The sequence below is a fragment of the Lepidochelys olivacea genome, assembly GCF_965140295.1.
Source record: "Lepidochelys olivacea isolate rLepOli2 genome assembly, chromosome: 2".
Classification (NCBI taxonomy): Eukaryota; Metazoa; Chordata; order Testudines; family Cheloniidae; genus Lepidochelys; species Lepidochelys olivacea.
The window spans coordinates 216289519-216309444 of NC_140412.1; the positions used below are offsets into that span (position 1 = coordinate 216289519).

Below are 19926 nucleotides of genomic sequence, written 5' to 3' on the forward strand. Positions count from 1 at the left end.
TCACTTCAGATATGTTTATTGGACTTATGTATTGTTTATATTATTACTGTGCACTTTAGTTGTTTTCTGTTCAGTTAAAGTTAATTGAAAGTTTTCAGTTTATTTTCGAAGGGGATCTTTGTGCTGTTGAGAGCACTGAACAAATATGCAGGGGAACCAGGAGAGTAGGAAAACCCCAGGTTGCAGAACAGGTCTGAAACTGTAGCACTCCATGGAAGCAATTAGAACCCACTGGCTGGGTCCCTCAGCCTCACCTCTATGATGGAATGCCCAGAGCCTTTTCCCCGTGCATATTGCCGCAGAGGGCCCATCCACAGAAACAGGCTGCTGCAGTACCAATTGAGCCTCAGCCCAGACAGAGACAGGGGCAAGGTTGGCCCATTAATGGAATCATATCTGTCATTTTTTTGAAGAGTTTAAATAAATTCTGGACACAGTGGATTCAACTTTCCCCACTAATTCTCTCCTATTCAACAAAGCATTTCAGAAGGAGATTGTACCTTTTAGAACGACAGTTAGTGTGCATATGAAAATGAATCTGCTGAACAGTAACAGGTTGGTAGAGGTCAATGTGTTGAATCTGCTGCTGCTGTCTGTATCCTGACTGGGAAATGGTCAGGTCATCTCGGAGGGAGATATTCTGTAGCAGTTCCGAGAATGGATGGAGATCTGGAGGGACTGAGACAAAGGCAGATGCTCCTGTGTAAGTGATCAGGGGTCTCAAACACAGGTCCCCAAGCAGTCTTCAGCCACCACTCGGCCACTTGCTTGTACCAGCAGAGAGTGTGGGCTAGTGGACCAGAGCTCACCATAGGCACCATCCACCAAGCTCCCCATTGGAGGAGATTTACGGCCTCTTCAGTTGGCTCAGATTCACTATTTAAGTCAGAAAGAGGCGCAGGAAGTTGTCTTAGCAACTAGGCAAATCTCTGGGTGGCTGCTACATTGAATGATGCCTTCTTGCCTGACTCTTGAGCCCTGCCTTGTTCCTGATTCCTGCCTTCCTGTCCTGTTCCTGGTTCCTGCCCTCCAGGCTTGTTTCAGATCCCTGCTTCTGTGCCCCACCCCTGACTATTGACTCTGTCTCCGACCCTTGACTTGACTCTGTCTCTATTTCTGACCTCTGGTTCCTGGCTTCTGACCATGACTGATCTGAGCACTAGAAATGATCACCCCTGCTCTGACTACTAGATCTAACTGCCTGCGTCCCAGACTACAACATCCTGGTGGCTTCTCAGACTGGCTAAGCTATGGTTTTCAGAGCTGCGTGTGGTTGGGTCTATCTCAGTTTAAAATTGAGAGCACTCATGTACATAGTGTAAATAAAAACATGTACATGATGTCATTAAACAAATCTTCCGCATCTGAGTCGGGGATATTAGTTTCTCACCAAAGACCAGCTGCAGGGTCCCAAAATCAACTGCTGCTCAGCAGCAGTGCTCTAAGCACTGGCACCTGAATTAATGGCTTAGAAATTCTTTATTTGGGAGCAGAAAGATACGGGTGCACTAGAAGAACCCTGCAAATGCAGCAGCTGAAGTATAAACACAAGCATAAAAGGTACTGCACAGTTATAGACTGCCACAGTTAACAAATTGACATGAAAATTGCCAGCCTGATACATTGTGCAATTTGTGACGAGCACCTGTGTTTTTAGCCTTGAAAAGAGTTTCCGTGTTTGGTTGTTATATCTCTATAGGAGTCTTCTACTTCTGTCAATAACTGTTATCATGGATTTAATGATCTTGAAGAATCTGAAATTCAGTCATCATTCACCTTACAGAGAGGCAAATACTAGTTGGATGAATAGGAGTTGAACTGTAGACCCACTGACACTGCGGAGAGGTCACCATTTCTCAAAGGCTTTGGCCATCTGAAAAGACTTCACATTACATTAAGTACTTTATTTGAAATGTCTAATTTATATTATTTTATACCTGATCATGGGAATTATGTCCACAAAAACTGTATATGTGTTAACTGTCTTAAGTACTTAATTTGGTAAAATCTCATTTTTAGGAATTCATACAGAAGTTTGTACCACAAAAAATTTCCCTTCCATCCACTTAAAAAACATCATAAGTCTGCAGCATGAATCCTCACAACTTTCTCTGTAGTGCAGTGGGAAATCTATACAACTTGACCTTTGTGACTTCACAAATGACAGAGCTATTTTGAGAATTACAGTTTTTCCTTGATTATTGAAGTCCATTATCACAATCTGTTCATGCTCATTTTGCTGTTACAAATCCAGGGATCTGTGAAGCCTTTCAGAGAAGTAGATATACACTCTAGAACTGTTTCTTAGAAGGCAAAAGTTGCCAGTAAAGGTGGTGGTACACAGCCTTCAAAACAAAATCGTGAGTCCATGATTTTTCTGAAGGACTCCTTCCTAAAAAAGAGTTATGTTTTACCCAAAGAAAATCTGTAGCCTGCCATGGCCCCCTGCTGCTGTCATAATTAAAACCCTAAGAATATAATACAAGTGGATAAAGACTCAGAATGAATGGTAACAGGTGTAACTTAAATCTTGTCCATACGTGTATATTTTCAACAACGTGTTTGCCCTGTTGTTCAATAAAGTATTAAATGCACAAATATGCAATGGATACCCTGTGTTACCTGAAAACTGAATTGTTTATTTTAAAGTTTTTTTTAACCAAATCATGAGCCACCCTTTCTTGTCTGTCCAGTGTGCCAAAGCTCCCATTCAGGCTTTTTTTAACTAACATCAAAATTACTGTAATCTCCTTTCTGGCTGCACTACTGTAACCTTGTTAGTCTCAAGTCCATTAAAAAAGTTACTGCCAAAATCATTTGACTCATTGCTTCGATTCTGCCACCCTGCTCTCTGAGACCCTTGACTAGTTCCTTTTCACCATCATATCAAATATAAATAGAAACTGAATATCTCCACCTTTAAGGCATTTCACAACTGAGCTGCGCTCTGCCAAGTAGACCCATTACCTTCACATATCATCAATCACCATCTTCACTCCAGTAACTTATTTTTCCAGCCTGCAGTACATTAATCTCCTCCCACAAGCAACTCCATACTTTCTTCCATGTGTTATAAACTTCTCTCCAAAATTTGTAAAGTGATATTTTCCTTTTAATAAATCCTTCCTTAAGACTGATATATGCTGTGATGTGTTCAGAACACTGTCTGTTAATGGCAAAGCAGGTGGTGAGCTACATTGTTTACACACCTAATCTATATGTAACATGTTCATACCAACGTTATCTCAGTTTCCCTCTTTCCACTCATACTCCTTTGTTTCATCCACCTCTTGTGTCTTGTCATTAACTTAGATTGTAGGCTAATTATAATATGTGGTGTCTTTTTACTACATATTTGTACAGTGCCTCTTTACTGTGTGTTTGGACTCAGGCATTAATCAGGTTAAACTAATTTCACTCAAATGGAGGTCATTGATTCTACATCAGAGTTATCCTTTCATGTCCATGTTTGACTGGTGGTATATCACTAATTATCATATACTGGTCTGTACTGTTTTTGTTTTGTTTTGTGTGATAGATTCCTAAATAAATCCATAAATCTGATTTAAGGAAAACGCAGAGTATATTCATGGACTGGTATAGTATCCACATCAGTGGCCAACATTTTCAACTTGGATGCCTTATGTTGGCCACCAAAATACGAATTTAGGTCCTGACCTTAAAATGCATTTTGCATGAGCAGAAGCCTTCATCTGTGTGGAATCCTGTGAATTAAGTGGGGCTCCACACAAGTACAAAGATCTCCCTGTACACAATGCACTGAAGGATTGGGGTTATATATTTACAAATATATTATTCAATTAGTTCTCTAATCTGTTGTGTTGAAAACTGTTGCACCCTTAGGTTGCAGACAGTGCTGTCTGAAAATCAGTATTTTTCAACTATTCAGCTGCTTGGCACCCACATACCAGTTAATCTTCTCACATTAAAATATAGTCCTCAGGAGAGAAATATTTTGCCCCTCACTGTAATAAACTGCATGTTTAATTAAAGTGATTTTATTAGAGTGATTTACTGTAATTATCATCTCATGAATAGCGTCTTTTCAGTGTAGACAACATTGTAACTGAGTGTTATAATGAGGATGGAGTGTGTGCTGTCCAGTTACACGGCCAACTCGAGCCAGCTTTGGCAGTCTGGACGTAGAGAAAAGCTGTGTTTAGTTTTCCATTCATAGAACAGAGTCCAGAAAATAAGCAATTTCAGGCATTGATATTCATGTTAGCATCCAATTTTTGTATGGGATGATAAATATAATTAAGAAGTAAATATTTCCACAACCTAATTGCTATGTCTATGGTCTCTGTTCTACTCTGTGGGTGCTTGGTTTAAGGGGGTTTAATGATGAATTAGATAGATAGAAAAAATACATCAGTTGGGTTAGTCAATTAATCCGAGGATTCTGTGTATAGAGAAGGAGAAGCAAGTAAGTGGCTGAGATCACCTGGAAAGGGGAGAAACCGATGGGGTCATACTTTTGCTTCAATGGAAACCTACTAAAATCTGTCTCCAATTTACTCTGAAGAAGTAGTGCCAAGGGTGAGCTTTCTTCTTCTTCCCCTCTCCACCCTCTCCCATCCATATACTGCATCAAGGTAAAAACGCCAACTGTATTTCTGTATGTGACTGAGATATTAGGTTACATTACTTACAAGTAGCAAAGACATGAAAGAGCTATACAGGTCATCTGAGATATGTGCAGGTAAAATCTGAGTACAGTAGAACCTCATAGTTACGAACATCAGAGATATGAACTGACCAGTCAACCACACACCTCATTTGGAACCGGAAATGCACGATCAGGCAGCAGCAGAGACCAAAAAAAAAAAAAAAAGAAAGAAAGAAAAGAAAAAAGCAAATACAGTACAGTATTGTGTTAAATGTAAACTACTAAAAAATTAAAGGGAAAGTTTTAAAAAAAGATTTGACACGGTAAGTAAACTGTTTCTATGCTGGTTTCATTTAAATTAAAATGGTAAAGGCAGCATTTTTCTTCTGTATAGCAAAGTTTCAAAGCTGTATTAAGTCAATGTTCAGTGATAAACTTTGAAAGAACAACCATAACATTTTGTTCAGAGTTACGAACAACCTGCATTCCTGAGATATTTGTAACTCTGAGGTTCTCCTGTATGTGGCTTATGCTAGACTTTAGAGACTAGTTGTTTTAGAGAATATATTAGAGTTTTCAAACATTTGTTAGTTCAGTACTATTTTATTAGCCCTCCACCTGTAAAGCCAGCCTCCTTATTACCATGAATGTACAGATCTTAGAGTACCTTGCTTGTACAGGTTTCCGAGTGAAAGTAATATTAGTAATTTAGTTTTAATAATGTTAAAAACAGTTTTTCTATCTATCAGATTTTTGAAATTATCTGGAATTAGAAATTAATGCTGTAGCTGACAGTACACACACAAAACGGATAAAGTGATGACAATAATAATAATACAAAGCAAAAAATATGATTAGAAAACAACCCAACTGCAATGAGTATTTAATATTGCTTTCCTTTTCCATACATCTGCCCTGGGAAAAACTGTTTTTAAAACCTGTTCGGAACACCATGGTTTGAGCCAAAAGAGCTGAACCAGTTTTTAAATTGGTTGGAATTTTGTAGACTAGGCCCTTGTATTTCATTCTCTTTTTGGCTCTTTGACCTTTTCTGCACTAGAGAGATATAGCATGCTAATTAACATTTTACTTTAATAGTTGATTGTGACACACCTTGCATTCATACGCACAATTCTTCAGTACCAGGCCAAGTAGACTGTGTGTTATCAGGGTCAGTACTATCTGATCTTACATCATTCCAATCTCAGCAACTTCTCTGCCATTATGGTTGCAGACTGGTGGTAGTCCTCAGCTATTATCCCATACTGCACTGCTGATCTTGTGAAGTTTCCATGCAGAAAGCGCTACTTCCAGGAGCTGAGCAGGAACTGTGTCATAGGTATTTAAAGGCCATTACATCTGAAATGTTCATTATATAATGAACCACTTCCTCAAGCAGCTCCCAGAAACAGCGGCATGTTCCCGCTCCAGCTCCTATGTGGAGGTGCAGCCAGGCAGCTCTGCGCACTGCCCTGTCCATAGGCGCTGCCCCTGCAGCTCCCATTGTTTGCAGTTCCCAGCCAATGGAAGCTGTGGGGCAGTGCTTGGGAGGGGGCAGCATGTGGAGCCCTCTGGCTGCCCCTATGGATCAGAGCCGGAGTGGGGACATGCCGCTGCTTCTGGGAGCCATGTGGAGTGGGGCAAGACCCTGTTCCCGCTCCCCGGCTAGAGCACCAGAGCAGGGCAAGCCCCGGACCCTGCTTCCTGGCAGGAGCTTGAGGGTCAGATTAAAATGTCTGGAGGACCAGATGTGGCCCCCGGGCTGTAGTTTGCCCACCACTGCTCGATACAATGGTTGTGTAAGTCTGAACATAGAGAATTGAAATGGCTGAAACAATACATACATATGCAATTTTGTTGGAAAACATAGATGCATTATAAATTATTTTATATTTTTATATAACTGTGGCTATTATAGGTAAAGCAATGATAACTGGACAATTTTCTGAGCAAATCAAGGATAATAGATGTGATTCTCATGTACAGTAAGGCTTGTTTTACTGTTCTGACAGTGCACAGTACACTTAAATTAAGTGTAAATTTACTTCCACTTTAAGGCCCCTTTATACTGCCACGGTGGCGTAAAGGGGCCTTTGTATAAATGAGAATCAGGCCCAACATTTCCGTCAAACTGTTTAAAAAATCTGTTTTGTGAATTGGAGGGTATAGGTGCAAGAAATATGCCAATTGACTAGAGAAATCTTGATAGACCATATTTATACCTTCCTTCAAGCTATGTTAGCAAATCCATCCAATTCTTTATTTACAATGATGACTGTTACTGTGTTTGAGTGAAACCATATGGGAACCATATGGGAACTATTATTAACCATTAATGCAGGATTGAAAATTGTATTTGTAGTTAATGGGCTGTATGTATGCTTCATTTATCCAAAGCCAGAAGAAACATTATGGGAAGTTCCTGGGTATAACTGTAAAGGTTCACTGTTTGGAGAAGTTCTGTGTATCGATATAAGATACTTCAGAGTAGACCTGAACATTCATTCAGAATATGACTGGTTTAAAATACTTCTGTAATTTATATGTTCCAGTTATATTTATTTATATTTGTGTGTTTTTGGGGAGGTTACAAGCAAAACTGAAAATTAAACCTGTTCATTAACGTTTGTGATGTGCACAAACACTTTAGCACTGTAGCTTCTTAACATTTGTCCTGCCATGATTTATTTGGAGGACTAAGTGAAGGTTACAGGATCGGGCCCTTAAAAACAAACAAATCTAGGATATTTGAGTCTTCCTGCCTGTTTTCATGTGTAATTGTTCTAAATTATGTATTTGATGACTTATTGAGTATGTGCAAAAAGAAAAGGAGTACTAGTGGCACCTTAGAGACTAACCAATTTATTTGAGCATAAGCTTTCGTGAGCTACAGCTCACTTCATCGGAAGCAACACGGCTGCTACTCTGAAACCTGAGTATGTGCAGGATATTTTTTGATGAGTGAACAAAACATTGTTTGTGTTTCGTACTTTGGCAAAGAATAAGCTATACCACCAGCAAAAATGATGTGATAAACAAAAAGCTGCTACAAGTATGAATCATTGAACGTGGATGTTCTTCGATTGTTAAGCTACAGCTATTTTAAAGTTTTGTTTTGTTTTATTTTGCAGTGGTCTGGGGGTGCACATAGCTATTGCCTAGGAGTCTCAAAGTAGATATAGAAAAGGCATTTTTTAACCACGTGCCTCAGATAAAAATCACTTTTTAAATAGGAGAAATGCAGAATTTTAGACCCATGGATTCCCCATTCTTTCCACAGACAGACTGATTCAAATGTTTCATATTCAGACTTCTTCGATTTGTAAAATACTGCAGTGTTCTAAACTCAAGAATTAATGTGTTCTAATAATCTAATTAGATTTATTGGATAACTTTTTGTTGGATCGTATTTGTTTTCTGCCTCAAAAGAAAAAAAATCAGTGTTATGGATACAGTTGATTTTTATTGGGAACTGTTAAACTTCCCAGTTTTTATTATATGAAGCATGTATTTCTTTTATATGACAAATCACAAAGATTAGGCATCATAAAACTGAAAGACTCACAATGTATAACTGCTCATATTTCAATTAAACAAGTACATTTACTTATTATTTTGCAGGTTAAATTTTTTCCGAGATGTTCCTGACTTCCAGGTACTGGCATGTGGTGGAGATGGAACAGTGGGTTGGATTTTGGATTGCATAGGTAATGAGGAGGTTTATTTATACTTGCTCTTGAGCTGTTATGTTTTGGAAATCTCTTTATAAGACTATATATCTTTTTTATCAGCTTGTGGAGCCAACAATTTCAAAACAACATTTCAGTCACTTTAAATGCTGATGGTCAGACTCTTTGAAGTATGAAATCCATTAGCTTTTAAAAGTTATTATAATTGAAAATAATTAAGAACATCTAGAATACCCGGGTCACTAATTCCCATCTGGTATTATTTGGGTATCTACAGATTAGGGGTGGTAGAATTTGTTTAATTTTTGCTTCTGTCTCCTTTCTTCAACCTGAATCGAACGGGAACCATTTTCAAAGTTTATGGCAGTTCCTGCAAGTTCCCTTTGGTCATCCCCTCCTTTCTATTACCATATTCTTGCTTTCTCTCTGTGACCTCCCAAATACCTTTGACAGGGTCTGTTTCATGGTAGAGTAGGTCTCCAGTCTCTGTGTAATGCCTCACTGGCACATGCTTTATTTAAAAGTTTAGATTCCTATAGTCAGTCAAATATTGTACATTTTGGAATGATCGAATGAAGGAGCCCCTGAAATGTGAACTTTGTGAACCACTCAAGGCTTATGGGAGAAAATTGAGACTATTGGCACCAAGTGATTGGTTATTCAACCCTAGGAAGGCTCCAGAGAAAAGAGTTGGAGGTATGTGGTATTGGAGGTCATGAAAAGAGAGTGCGTGTTGATGGGGGAAGGCATAAGGGAGTCAGTTGGAGTTTTGATTAGGCGTTCTGGCTAGTGTGTGCTGTTGGGAGGTGTGGGGTAAGGCAAATGGACCACAGAACGTTTTGAAGTTAAGGGCAAAGTAGAGAAGACACCTTTCTAAACGAGATAAAAAGGTTTTGTAAAAACAAAATTGCCTAATAGCCATAAACCATTGTACCTCAATGATAAACATATTGCTGAAAGTGTAAAGTTTCTAAACTCTTCTCCTGTCATTAGGTAGTCACGGGGAATGCCTCAGATTTCCATGCAGTTTCCCTTCTATTATAGTGGAATTATCTCAACAAAATATTGTATTTTGGCTAAATATTGGCTTCCACAGCTTTGAGTAGTGCAGTCTTAGTAAGCAGGTTTTGGTTCAATGAAGCTCACAAATGCCAGAAAGAGATTATGATAGCCACAAGCCACAAATAAATATCCTCTTCATTTGGAAATTCTTTCCCCCTCTCGTGCCCCCCCGCCCATCTCACTGCCCCCAACATAAAAAGGAGAATCATAGTTTGGATCAAAGCAAGAGAAAATCCCAAATCTTTATCTAAGCAGTTTGAGCCTTTTAAACTGAACTTTTATTTTTTTCTAAAAAGCTTAGGGTTTTAAATTCCACTTGTAAATACCAAATCCTCCACAAGCTTTCTGCAAAGATGACAGATAAATTGGTAAAATAACACCGTGTTCCCCTCAGATCTACTGGATGTGTGAACTGGGTGAAAATTACTGTTAGTGTGCACTTCAACCTGTGTAATCAAATAGCTGATTAGAATAATAGAATATCAGGGTTGGAAGGGACCTCAGGAGGTCATCTAGTCCAACCCTCTCTCAAGGCAGGACCAATCCCCAACTAAATCATCCCAGCCAGGGCTTTGTCAAGCCTGACCTTAAAAACCTCTAAGGAAGGAGATTCCACCACCTCCCTAGGTAACGCATTCCAGTACTTCACCACCCTCCTAGTGAAAAAGTTTTTCCTAATATCCAACCTAAACCTCCCCCACTGCAATTTGAGACCATTACTCCTTGTTCTGTCATGTGCTACCATTGAGAACAGTCGAGATCCGTCCCCTTTGGAACCCCCTTTCAGGTAGTTGAAAGCAGCTATCAAATCCCCCCTCATTCTTCTTTTCTGCAGACTAAATAATCCCAGTCCCCTCAGCCTCTCCTCATAAGTCATGTGTTCCAGTTCCCTAATCATTTTTGTTGCCTTCCGCTTTTGTTGCCTTTACGTTATTTTTGTTGCCTTTACCTTGTTCATGCAAATATCGGTTTAGGACTAGGCGTAATGCTAGTAATAATGCTGTTCATTACTACTAAATGTGTTTTGTGCACTGTTATTTGAAATTATTTGTTGTTTTGTGTTGCTGTAGTTGTGTATTTGAAATATGTGTATCTTAAATATTCTTTCTGAGTGAAATTTACTCCATTTCAAAGGGCCACAAAAGCCTGTCCACTCTGTGATAACCCTTTGTTGGGGTGTGGGTGTGAGTGGAGCATGGAACTTTGTTTGGGGTGGGACTGCTGGATCTATGCTTATATCTTATGGACGCAATGAAAGGGGTATGTGTGGAGTCAAAAACTACTTGTGTTCCAGCCTGTAAACTTTCAAAATACTGGTTTTCATACATAAAGCCCTCAACATTTTAGTCCCAGACTAACTTAGAGGCCTGATTACCCATATCTGACTGAACACATAATCAGTGCTTATCCTGAATATTGGAACTTGATTTCCCAAGCTTCCGGGTGCTGGTTCCAGGGCACTTTGGGTGGTGGAGCCTCGTGGAATTCGCTCCATGTGGAAATACAATTAAACATAAACTTGGCCACTGTAAGAAAAATCTACAAGGCTCAATTCTTTGCACATTCTCAGCTGATTAAATTCTGCTTTTCTAGCTGAGTGGTAAAGCTGAAAGCAACAGGGAGCATGGTGTTCAGTCTTAATGAGATCTTCAGTATCTCTGTTTAAGACAGATACCATATTCATGGGTGCCAAAAATGCCTGTAATAATAATAATAATGTAATTATAGATTGGAATAGTAGTAGTTGTGGAGGGGCTGCACTGCAGCCAATAAAATGCTTGTCTGTGGAGGGTAGAGTTTCCTTTGCAAAGCATGTTTCACTGAACTGTTAAATCAAAATCTAACCTGGTTAGCTTATCCATAATTTTAAGTAGTACATGTACAACTTAATTTTGGCTTATCAGTTTTTTATCGCTTTGATTGTGTATTTTTTTCTTTATTCACAGAGAAGGCAAATTTGCTTAAACATCCTCCAGTTGCTATTTTGCCTCTTGGGACTGGCAATGATTTAGCAAGATGTCTGAGATGGGGAGGAGGTAAACATGAGTTAAAATATATTGCATTATGTTGTTAAAAAAGAAACAGAAGTTTACTGACAAAATCTACTTGCAACATTGATTTCTCTCTTATGATGTGTGAAGACCCATTGTCAATTTTATTTCTTTTGCCTCTTGGAATGAATTTTGAGTGTAAATATGGAGTAAAACTAGATTTTGGTCTCTAAATGGCACATCAAAATTCCTAATGGATAATAAGGTCCATATTCTATTACTTTGCTTGTAACTCCCATTTCTGTCAATCAGAGCTCTATAGACTGAAGGAGAGTACAATATGATCATGAAGGTTTAAAGTAGCCTGGCTTTGTATCACCTTTATTGCATTTATTCACATGATGAGTACCTGGTAAAAGAGTAAACTTAAATGTAGGGAGAGGGTTTACTTCAAATGGCTAATAGTTTATTGTTTTCAATATATTCAGAAACATTAAAGAAAAATGCAAGTGTCAGGCCACACTAAACTAGTAGCTTTGATATGACTAGTCTTTGTTGTTCATTGCCTCTTCTCTCATCCCGGTGAAGATTCAAGACAATCAGCATGTTGGTGCCATCTACCAGAAAGCAAGGAGGCAAAGAATAGTGAAAGCAAGAGTATATGTAAATCTTTTCCTGGAAGCATGGAACCTTCCTTTCAGCTCTTTTAATAACTGCTTTCCATCCATGGCAGGATGAAAAGAGAAGAGCAAGCACAACCTGAAGACGAGGGACAAGAATAGGAAGGTTTCAGAGTAGCAGCCGTGTTAGTCTGTATTCACAAAAAGAAAAGAAAAGGAGTACTTGTGGCACCTTAGAGACTAACAAATTTATTTGAGCATAACCTTTCGTGAGCTACAGCTCACTTCATCGGATGCATTCAGTGGAAAATCCGATGCAGTGAGCTGTAGCTCACGAAAGCTTATGCTCAAATAAATTTGTTAGTCTCTAAGGTGCCACAAGTCCTCCTTTTCTTTTTAGGAATAGAAAGGATTCAGCCAAGACTAGGCACCTGTCTGGTGGCTGTATCCCAGCTGCACAGGCTCACAACATCAGAAAGAATGTTGGAGAGACCCCTTCATGGGATCCAGCTGTGCAAACTTTCTCTCAGCAGGGGACTAATAGCTCTAGCTCAAATTTCTTATTCCCTCTAGACTCAGGGATTTGATCTCAACCTGCTGGTGTCCAGTGGATTTGGTTTGGGATCCAATGCTGATTCCATTTCAACTCTCCCTCAGTCATTTCAGTCTGAATGCTGCCCTGTTTCTGGTGCTCTTTCAGCTTCTGCTGCTCTTTCCTTCTGTTTCCCTCACTCCTCATGCTTAAAATGTAAGTAATTTACAGGGATTATTTTATCTTCCCCCTCTTCTGTATCCTTCATTGGTTCCTGGGTGCAGATCTTTGTAACCCCATTCCAGTGTTGGCAAACTCTTCTGCAATGCAGTGGCTTTTATTCCTGCTCTGTGGAGAGTGCTTCTAGGCACTCTTTGCCTCCTGCAGCTGTCTTTCTCACTTCTGCAAAATTGGTCATAGGTGGAAGGCTATCTTGATTTCTGTTTGGGTTTTCCTCCTCATTACTGGGTGTGCATGACCCCCCCCAATATTTTCCACTTATGAAAACCTCAGAAAACCATGGCCTCCTCCACAGGAGCAGGAAACAGGACCCCTACTTATGAAATCCAAGGCAAGCTTATCATTCGTGCCCTCTAACAGGTATGTAAGTAGGCAGTGAGTTGTGGGACAATGACTCCCTCAGATCTCATGACCCCTAAACCTAGACTTCATCTGTCAATTTGCTGTCAAAAATAGCTCTCCTTAGCAGGCACCCCTTCAGCACAGCATGCACATTGCTAGCTCCTGCCTGCATTCCTTTATATAATGGGCGCTGTGAGCACAGCTCCCACGTCTGATCTTTCTTTGGGATCCTATTTCTGTTTTCTAAAAGAGTAGGCAATAAATGAGTATCTTGATTTTCAGATGTGCTGAGTTTCTGCAGCTTCCAGTGGGCCTGATGCAGCTCAGCTTTGTCTTACAGAGCGAGACAGTTTAGGTTTCACAAGTTTAGCTGCCTCCATCTCCACAGGGGTTGCAGCTCAGATTCACTTTCCCTTCCATCTTACTAATTGCAAGTGCTGGGTCCACAGACTCAAGTCTCTACATTCTTGCCCTCTGACCAGTGAGAGCAGGAATCTAGAACTCTAGGTTCCAGATCCACAGAGTTAGGCACCTAAACCTAAGAGGTAGATGCCTAAACCCGTTTTTTTAGGCACAACTGACATCCACAAAACTCCTGCTTGGCTGCCACCTAACTGTGTAGGTGCCTAAACTCACTCAACGGCTACGTTTTTGCAGTAAAAGTTCCCTGGCACCTATGTTCCTGCCTCTAGGCATGCACACTGCTGCCTCATTCTAGGAGTCTGGATGCCTGTCTCCTGCCTAAGTCCCAGAGTGATCATAGAATATCGGGGTTGGAAGGGACCCCAGAAGGTCATCTAGTCCAACCCCCTGCTCGAAGCAGGACCAATTCCCAGTTAAATCATCCCAGCCAGGGCTTTGTCAAGCCTGACCTTAAAAACCTCTAAGGAAGGAGATTCTACCACCGCCCTAGGTAACGCATTCCAGTGTTTCACCACCCTCTTAGTGAAAAAGTTTTTCCTAATATCCAATCTAAACCTCCCCCACTGCAACTTGAGACCATTACTCCTCGTTCTGTCATCTGCTACCATTGGGAACAGTCTAGAGCCATCCTCTTTGGAACCCCCTTTCAGGTAGTTGAAAGCAGCTATCAAATCCCCCCTCATTCTTCTCTTCTGCAGGCTAAACAATCCCAGCTCCCTCAGCCTCTCCTCATAAGTCATGTGTTCTAGACCCCTAATCATTTTTGTTGCCCTTCGCTGGACTCTCTCCAATTTATCCACATCCTTCTTGTAGTGTGGGGCCCAAAACTGGACACAGTACTCCAGATGAGGCCTCACCAATGTCGAATAGAGGGGAACGATCACGTCCCTCGATCTGCTCGCTATGCCCCTACTTATACATCCCAAAATGCCATTGGCCTTCTTGGCAACAAGGGCACACTGCTGACTCATATCCAGCTTCTCGTCCACTGTCACCCCTAGGTCCTTTTCTGCAGAACTGCTGCCTAGCCATTCGGTCCCTAGTCTGTAGCAGTGCATGGGATTCTTCCGTCCTAAGTGCAGGACCCTGCACTTATCCTTATTGAACCTCATCAGATTTCTTTTGGCCCAATCCTCCAATTTGTCTAGGTCCTTCTGTATCCTATCCCTCCCCTCCAGCGTATCTACCACTCCTCCCAGTTTAGTATCATCCGCAAATTTGCTGAGAGTGCAATCCACACCATCCTCCAGATCATTTATGAAGATATTGAACAAAACCGGCCCCAGGACCGACCCTTGGGGCACTTCACTTGATACCGGCTGCCAACTAGACATGGAGCCATTGATCACTACCCGTTGAGCCCGACAATCTAGCCAGCTTTCTACCCACCTTATAGTGCATTCATCCAGCCCATACTTCCTTAACTTGCTGACAAGAATACTGTGGGAGACTGTGTCAAAAGCTTTGCTAAAGTCAAGAAACAATACATCCACTGCTTTCCCTTCATCCACAGAACCAGTAATCTCCAGTAATTGATCAGTAATTGATCCACAAACCAAGGAAAGACAGGTGCTCCTCTGCCTAACTTGCATGCAGCGCCTGATACAGTATGTATGCTTACGTAGAGGCCACCTAATTCCACAAAACACAGCTGGGCGGGGACTTCCCTAATAATCTTTAGCCCAGTGGTTAGGGAACTTCACCTAGCATGTAGGAGACCCCCAGTCCTTCCTCTGCCTGATGAAGAGAAGGGATTTAAACATGGGTCTCACACTTCTCAGGTGAGTTCCCGAAGCACTGGGCTATAGCACATTCTAATGTGGGTCTCCCTCAATCTCTCCCATTGACATTGTTCCATTTTAATTAAATAATTGAACAATTAAATATTAATTGGGCCAGAGAGAGAGTGAGATTGACCCTATAGCCTACTGGTCAGAGCATTTACCTAAGAGGTGGGAGATCCCTGTTCAAATCCCTTTGTATTAGGGAAAGGGGGGACATAAACTGGGGTCTCCCAATCCCAATCTAACCACAGACTAAAGGTTATAAAGGAGATCCTCCTCCCTTCCCTTTCTTCTCTCACCTGTTTTATGTGGAGTTAGGTGTCCTCTGAGCGTGCATACCAGGTCAGGACCTGCATGCAAGTTAGACAGAGGAACACTTATCTTCCTGTAGTTTGTGGATCGCTAGCAGAGATAGGCACCTCCCTGCAGCCAGGAGATGGGTGCCTATCTCTGAGAGAGGGAGGCGGGGCTTAGGACACACTCCTCTCATCAGCATCTCAAATTGGCTAGCTTGGGCAGCTCCCCGCCTAGTGTGCTGGCAGTTCAAAGGTGCCCTTCTCTCCTCATTGATTCTACATGGAGCTTACAAGCCTGACTCTGTCTTTGTGGATGACAGTGTTCTTCCTGTGATGCTCCAGACACTGAACGTCGCAACGCCTAAGTCCTGGATCTAGGTTTCTCCATCCTCTTTTCCTTTGTTTAATAGGAATTTCTGTTGGTCTCTGATACTGGGGGGGGAGGCTCATCTTCCTAATCCTTCTCTCCTTAGAGGCTGTTTTCCCTCCTGTTTTTTCTGTTGTAGCTCAGGCAGGTTGTATTGTCTGTTGGTTCATTTGGAACTGCTGTTCTCTTGTCAGTCACTGGGTGAAATTCATTTTAGTTCTTCTACTCCACGGTGACAGGTTGCCCTTCAACTGTGTGTGTGTGTGTTTCTTTGCTGTGGTATCTCTCCCCATCAGAAGGCTCTCTGGAGAAATCTCAATAGCTTGCATGCTACAATGCTCCCTTTTGAGTTACAATGTCTGTTGAGTATCCAGACATTTCAGGGACTTTTTAGCTTCCTCTCTGGTGCCTTTTCAGTGCATGATAACTGTCCACTTCCCAAGCCTTAGACAGAACAATCTGGTAGGTCAGGCTTATCTTCTCCCTAATTCCTGCTTAGACAGTCCCTCTTGATGGAAGATATTTTTAAATCATTTGCCTTTGCTAATGGAAAGAGGTAAAAATAACTATGACATTGTTTAAAAATATTGATGAACATTTCATCCCCAAAATGGATTTGATACATGAATCAGCATGTTTTTACCAAGTGTGCAAAGGTCTGGAGAAGGAATGGAAGCCTTGATAAATGGTCCTATATAAGTAAGCAGAACATCATTAAGGTATCAGTAGGGAAGAATACCAGAGAAACTGTCTAGAAGGTGCAATTTTAAATAAAAAAAGTTTTATTAGACTTCTCAAAAACCTTACCCAGCCCCCTTCAGCGAAACATTTTGCTACAAACTTAGAGACAGTATGCATATCTCATGCTGCTGTGTCTCAGGAATGGAATACCACATTTCAGACATTTTGTTCTCTCAGCTTCTATGACCATTCTTACTGATAGCCAAAACTTCCTCTATAGATTTTTTGAGGTCTCTGTATTATCCCTTAGATTTGCTGCTCTTGTTGATTTTCTACAGAGGTTGGACTTACCTCTCCTCTTAGATTCTTTACTTGTAGATCTCAGACCTAACCGTCATTTTTTCCAGATCAGCATTGAGTATATTGTGGGGGGGGGAGGGGAAGAGAGCGAGAACTGCTTTTATCTGTGATGCAGTGAGAGCTATGGCAAAGCTCTTAGTAGGTCAATGTCTTGTTCTATACTATTTTGCATTATATAGCACCTTCTCTCTTTGCATCTTAGAGAACTTTTTTTCAAATATTAATGAGTCAGTTCTCACACATCACCCAGAGGTAGATTATTGTGTCCCTGTTTTGTCAATGGTGAGCATGAGGCATGGATGTGTGGGGTAACTTGCCCATTGTCTCATGGGAGGTATGTTGCAGTGCTGCTTGCGACAGAGCCTTATATGGCTCATGACTTTGTCTGTATAGAGAATCAGACGTTGGCTTCACTTTACGAGCTCCAGACACTCTTTTCCTCAAAAGCATTGAGTGCAGCCCCATGTCTCAGTTCTCAAATCTATTTTTTTTCTCCAGTGTGAGAGGGAATGAAAGGGGATCCAGTTTAGACTTCTGTTCCCTTATCCTTGGGGAAAGGAAGTTAAATTAAGAGGCATCCTTTCTTTTTATGCCATCTGTAAGGATCTTTTTCAGTGTTTTGATCTGTCTCCAGATCCCATGACAAGTATTCTGGTCTTAGACCTTACACCCTCTTACTGGGATCCCTTCTGTGGGACAGGTAAAAAGAGTTTATCCCTTTCCTAAACTCCCTTTAATTCCCTGGAAGTTATGCAAGATCAGAGTTTAGAGTGGACAAGGCAGTCACTATTCAGGTTTTTCCCCACCTGGCCTTGTAGATTCTGCCCTCCAAGTCCCTGGATCTAGTGATGGTGCACATGTGGACCGTTTCAATCTGCCCTGATTTCCTCTTCTAGGGTCTAGTCCCCTACCTCAACTCTATCTTCCTCTACTTTATGGTCTAGAGGATGAATGAAACAAGTTCATAGAGAAAGGAAGTATATTGACTTTAATACCTGCAAGCCATTGATCAAGAACATTAATCATGGGTCTTGATGGCCTTATTTAATTGCTGTGCATGCAGGCATACCACACCTTCAAGCTTTCTGTTCAAAAAGTCTCACAGTTTTTTTTTTTATCTGAGGTCATCAGTGCCTGAAATTCCCCTCTCTGTATTCAGGTTTCAGCTATCTTGGCCAGAGTTAAATGGAATTTTTCATGCCATACTGATGCCTCCATTTTTAAAAATGCCCTCTTCTTATGGGAACTAGTTTTCAGAAATGTTAGCGCTCAATGAGACTTGCCAACTGTGGTCCAGAATTGGGATATGTATGAAAAGTTTTCTTGCATTTGTTGACTGTGAAAGTGGCTCTATTAATTGTTATACCCCTGTTCAGCGTATTGGATAATTATTGTTCTTCCTAATTATCACTGTCCAGTTGTCACTAGCCCTAGATCGATTTTGGAATTCCACATGAATGAGTCTGTGGTCTTGCCAACCCTCTGTTTGAATCCCTCCAATTCCTTTGAGAAGAAACTTTTTCTGGATGTAAAAAGAGGTTTTTTTAGATTTTACCTGCACCATATATAGCCCATGAGAAGGGTGAAGAGTCTGTCCATTCCCATGAACCAAGGCATAGGTCTCTGGCTTCCATGCAGCTGACAGTTGTTGACTAAATCAGTTATTAATCTGATTTGTAGATGGGGAAGACTCCACCTCTGCCAGTGAAAGCCCACTGTACTCTGGGTATATTCTTCCTCCTGTGCTGAAAAGGCCAACATAATTTCAGTGGAAATGTGCAAGGCCATTACATGGTTCTTGCTTTCCACTTTAATCATATACTGTCTATCTTACATACCCATCACCAGAGTGTGAGTGCCTTCTACTAGGAGAACGTTAACAGCAGAGGCAAACTTAGCTTGTAAGGCTCCCCAAACCAACCCCCTCTGACGCATCTGTGTACGATGTCTGATGATTGTCTGGAATCTCCTGCAAGATGGAAGAAGATGGAGACAAAGATGGGGACAATGGAAAATTACTCACTTGTGATTAAATTTGTCAAGTTCCCTCCTCTTCTCCCATCTGGCAACCTTCTCTCTTTTCCCTTGTTCTGAGTTATCCCATCTGGACTGAGAGATATCAGTTTGAAATTTACTGATCAGATGGTGGGAAGAGTCAATGCTCTTTATTCTCGGTCTTTCACTATTCTTTGCCTCCTAGCTTCCTGGTAAACAGCACCATAACACTGATTTTCTGAACCATCCATAGGATGGGAGAAAAGATGAGACCTCTGCAAACTGAATTTCCGGTGAGTGATTTTCCCTTCTCAAAGATACAGACTCCAGGCATGGAGTATAAATAGTGAAACAAGTAACTATGGTACTCAGAGAATCAGATGCACTGCTGCTGTATGTGGAGGGTGGCAATATGTAGCTATGCCACTACATACCAGTGTAGATCACAATTGAAAGAGTCTAGGAGGGGTTTGAATGGCTTTGGACACACTCATTGCAACAGTAGGACTTTGCACCAATCAATGGATGTGGTTGCCTGTGTTCATGGCAACTACTATCTGCAGATTGGTTCAAAACATTCACACCTACTTGGTTTTAAAACTAATGGGGGTCTCAGATCTGATGTATTTGCAGAGATAAAAATAACTGTTGGTACTTGTCACCCTCTACCATACCTTTAACAGCAAGTAGACCCATTGCTTGGTTTGGACATACGTTTTTACTGCTGACACTGGTGGTGACCCAGCATGGACATATTCTTGTCTACATGTACTTAATCTTGCTTTGGAGAAGGAGTAAATCCATGGATCTAGGGTTGCTGCTGCACAGCCATTTTGTCTGAACAGCATATAAAGTTGGTCAATGAAGTCCCCTTTTCCTGTTGTGCAGGGTGTAGCTTCTTGGGGCTCTGCAGA

At 41.1% G+C, this 19926-nt stretch overlaps 1 protein-coding gene across 2 annotated transcripts in view; it reads left to right on the forward strand.

Moving 5' to 3' along the window:
- Positions 1-19926, forward strand: part of DGKB (diacylglycerol kinase beta) — a 504484-nt gene that overhangs the window by 234589 nt on the left and 249969 nt on the right. For both annotated transcript variants that reach the window (XM_084618553.1, XM_084618552.1), the window contains exons 17-18: positions 8252-8337; positions 11328-11417. In XM_084618553.1, coding sequence (XP_084474679.1) covers positions 8252-8337; positions 11328-11417 — 176 coding nt within the window. The remainder of the gene's footprint in view (positions 1-8251; positions 8338-11327; positions 11418-19926) is intronic.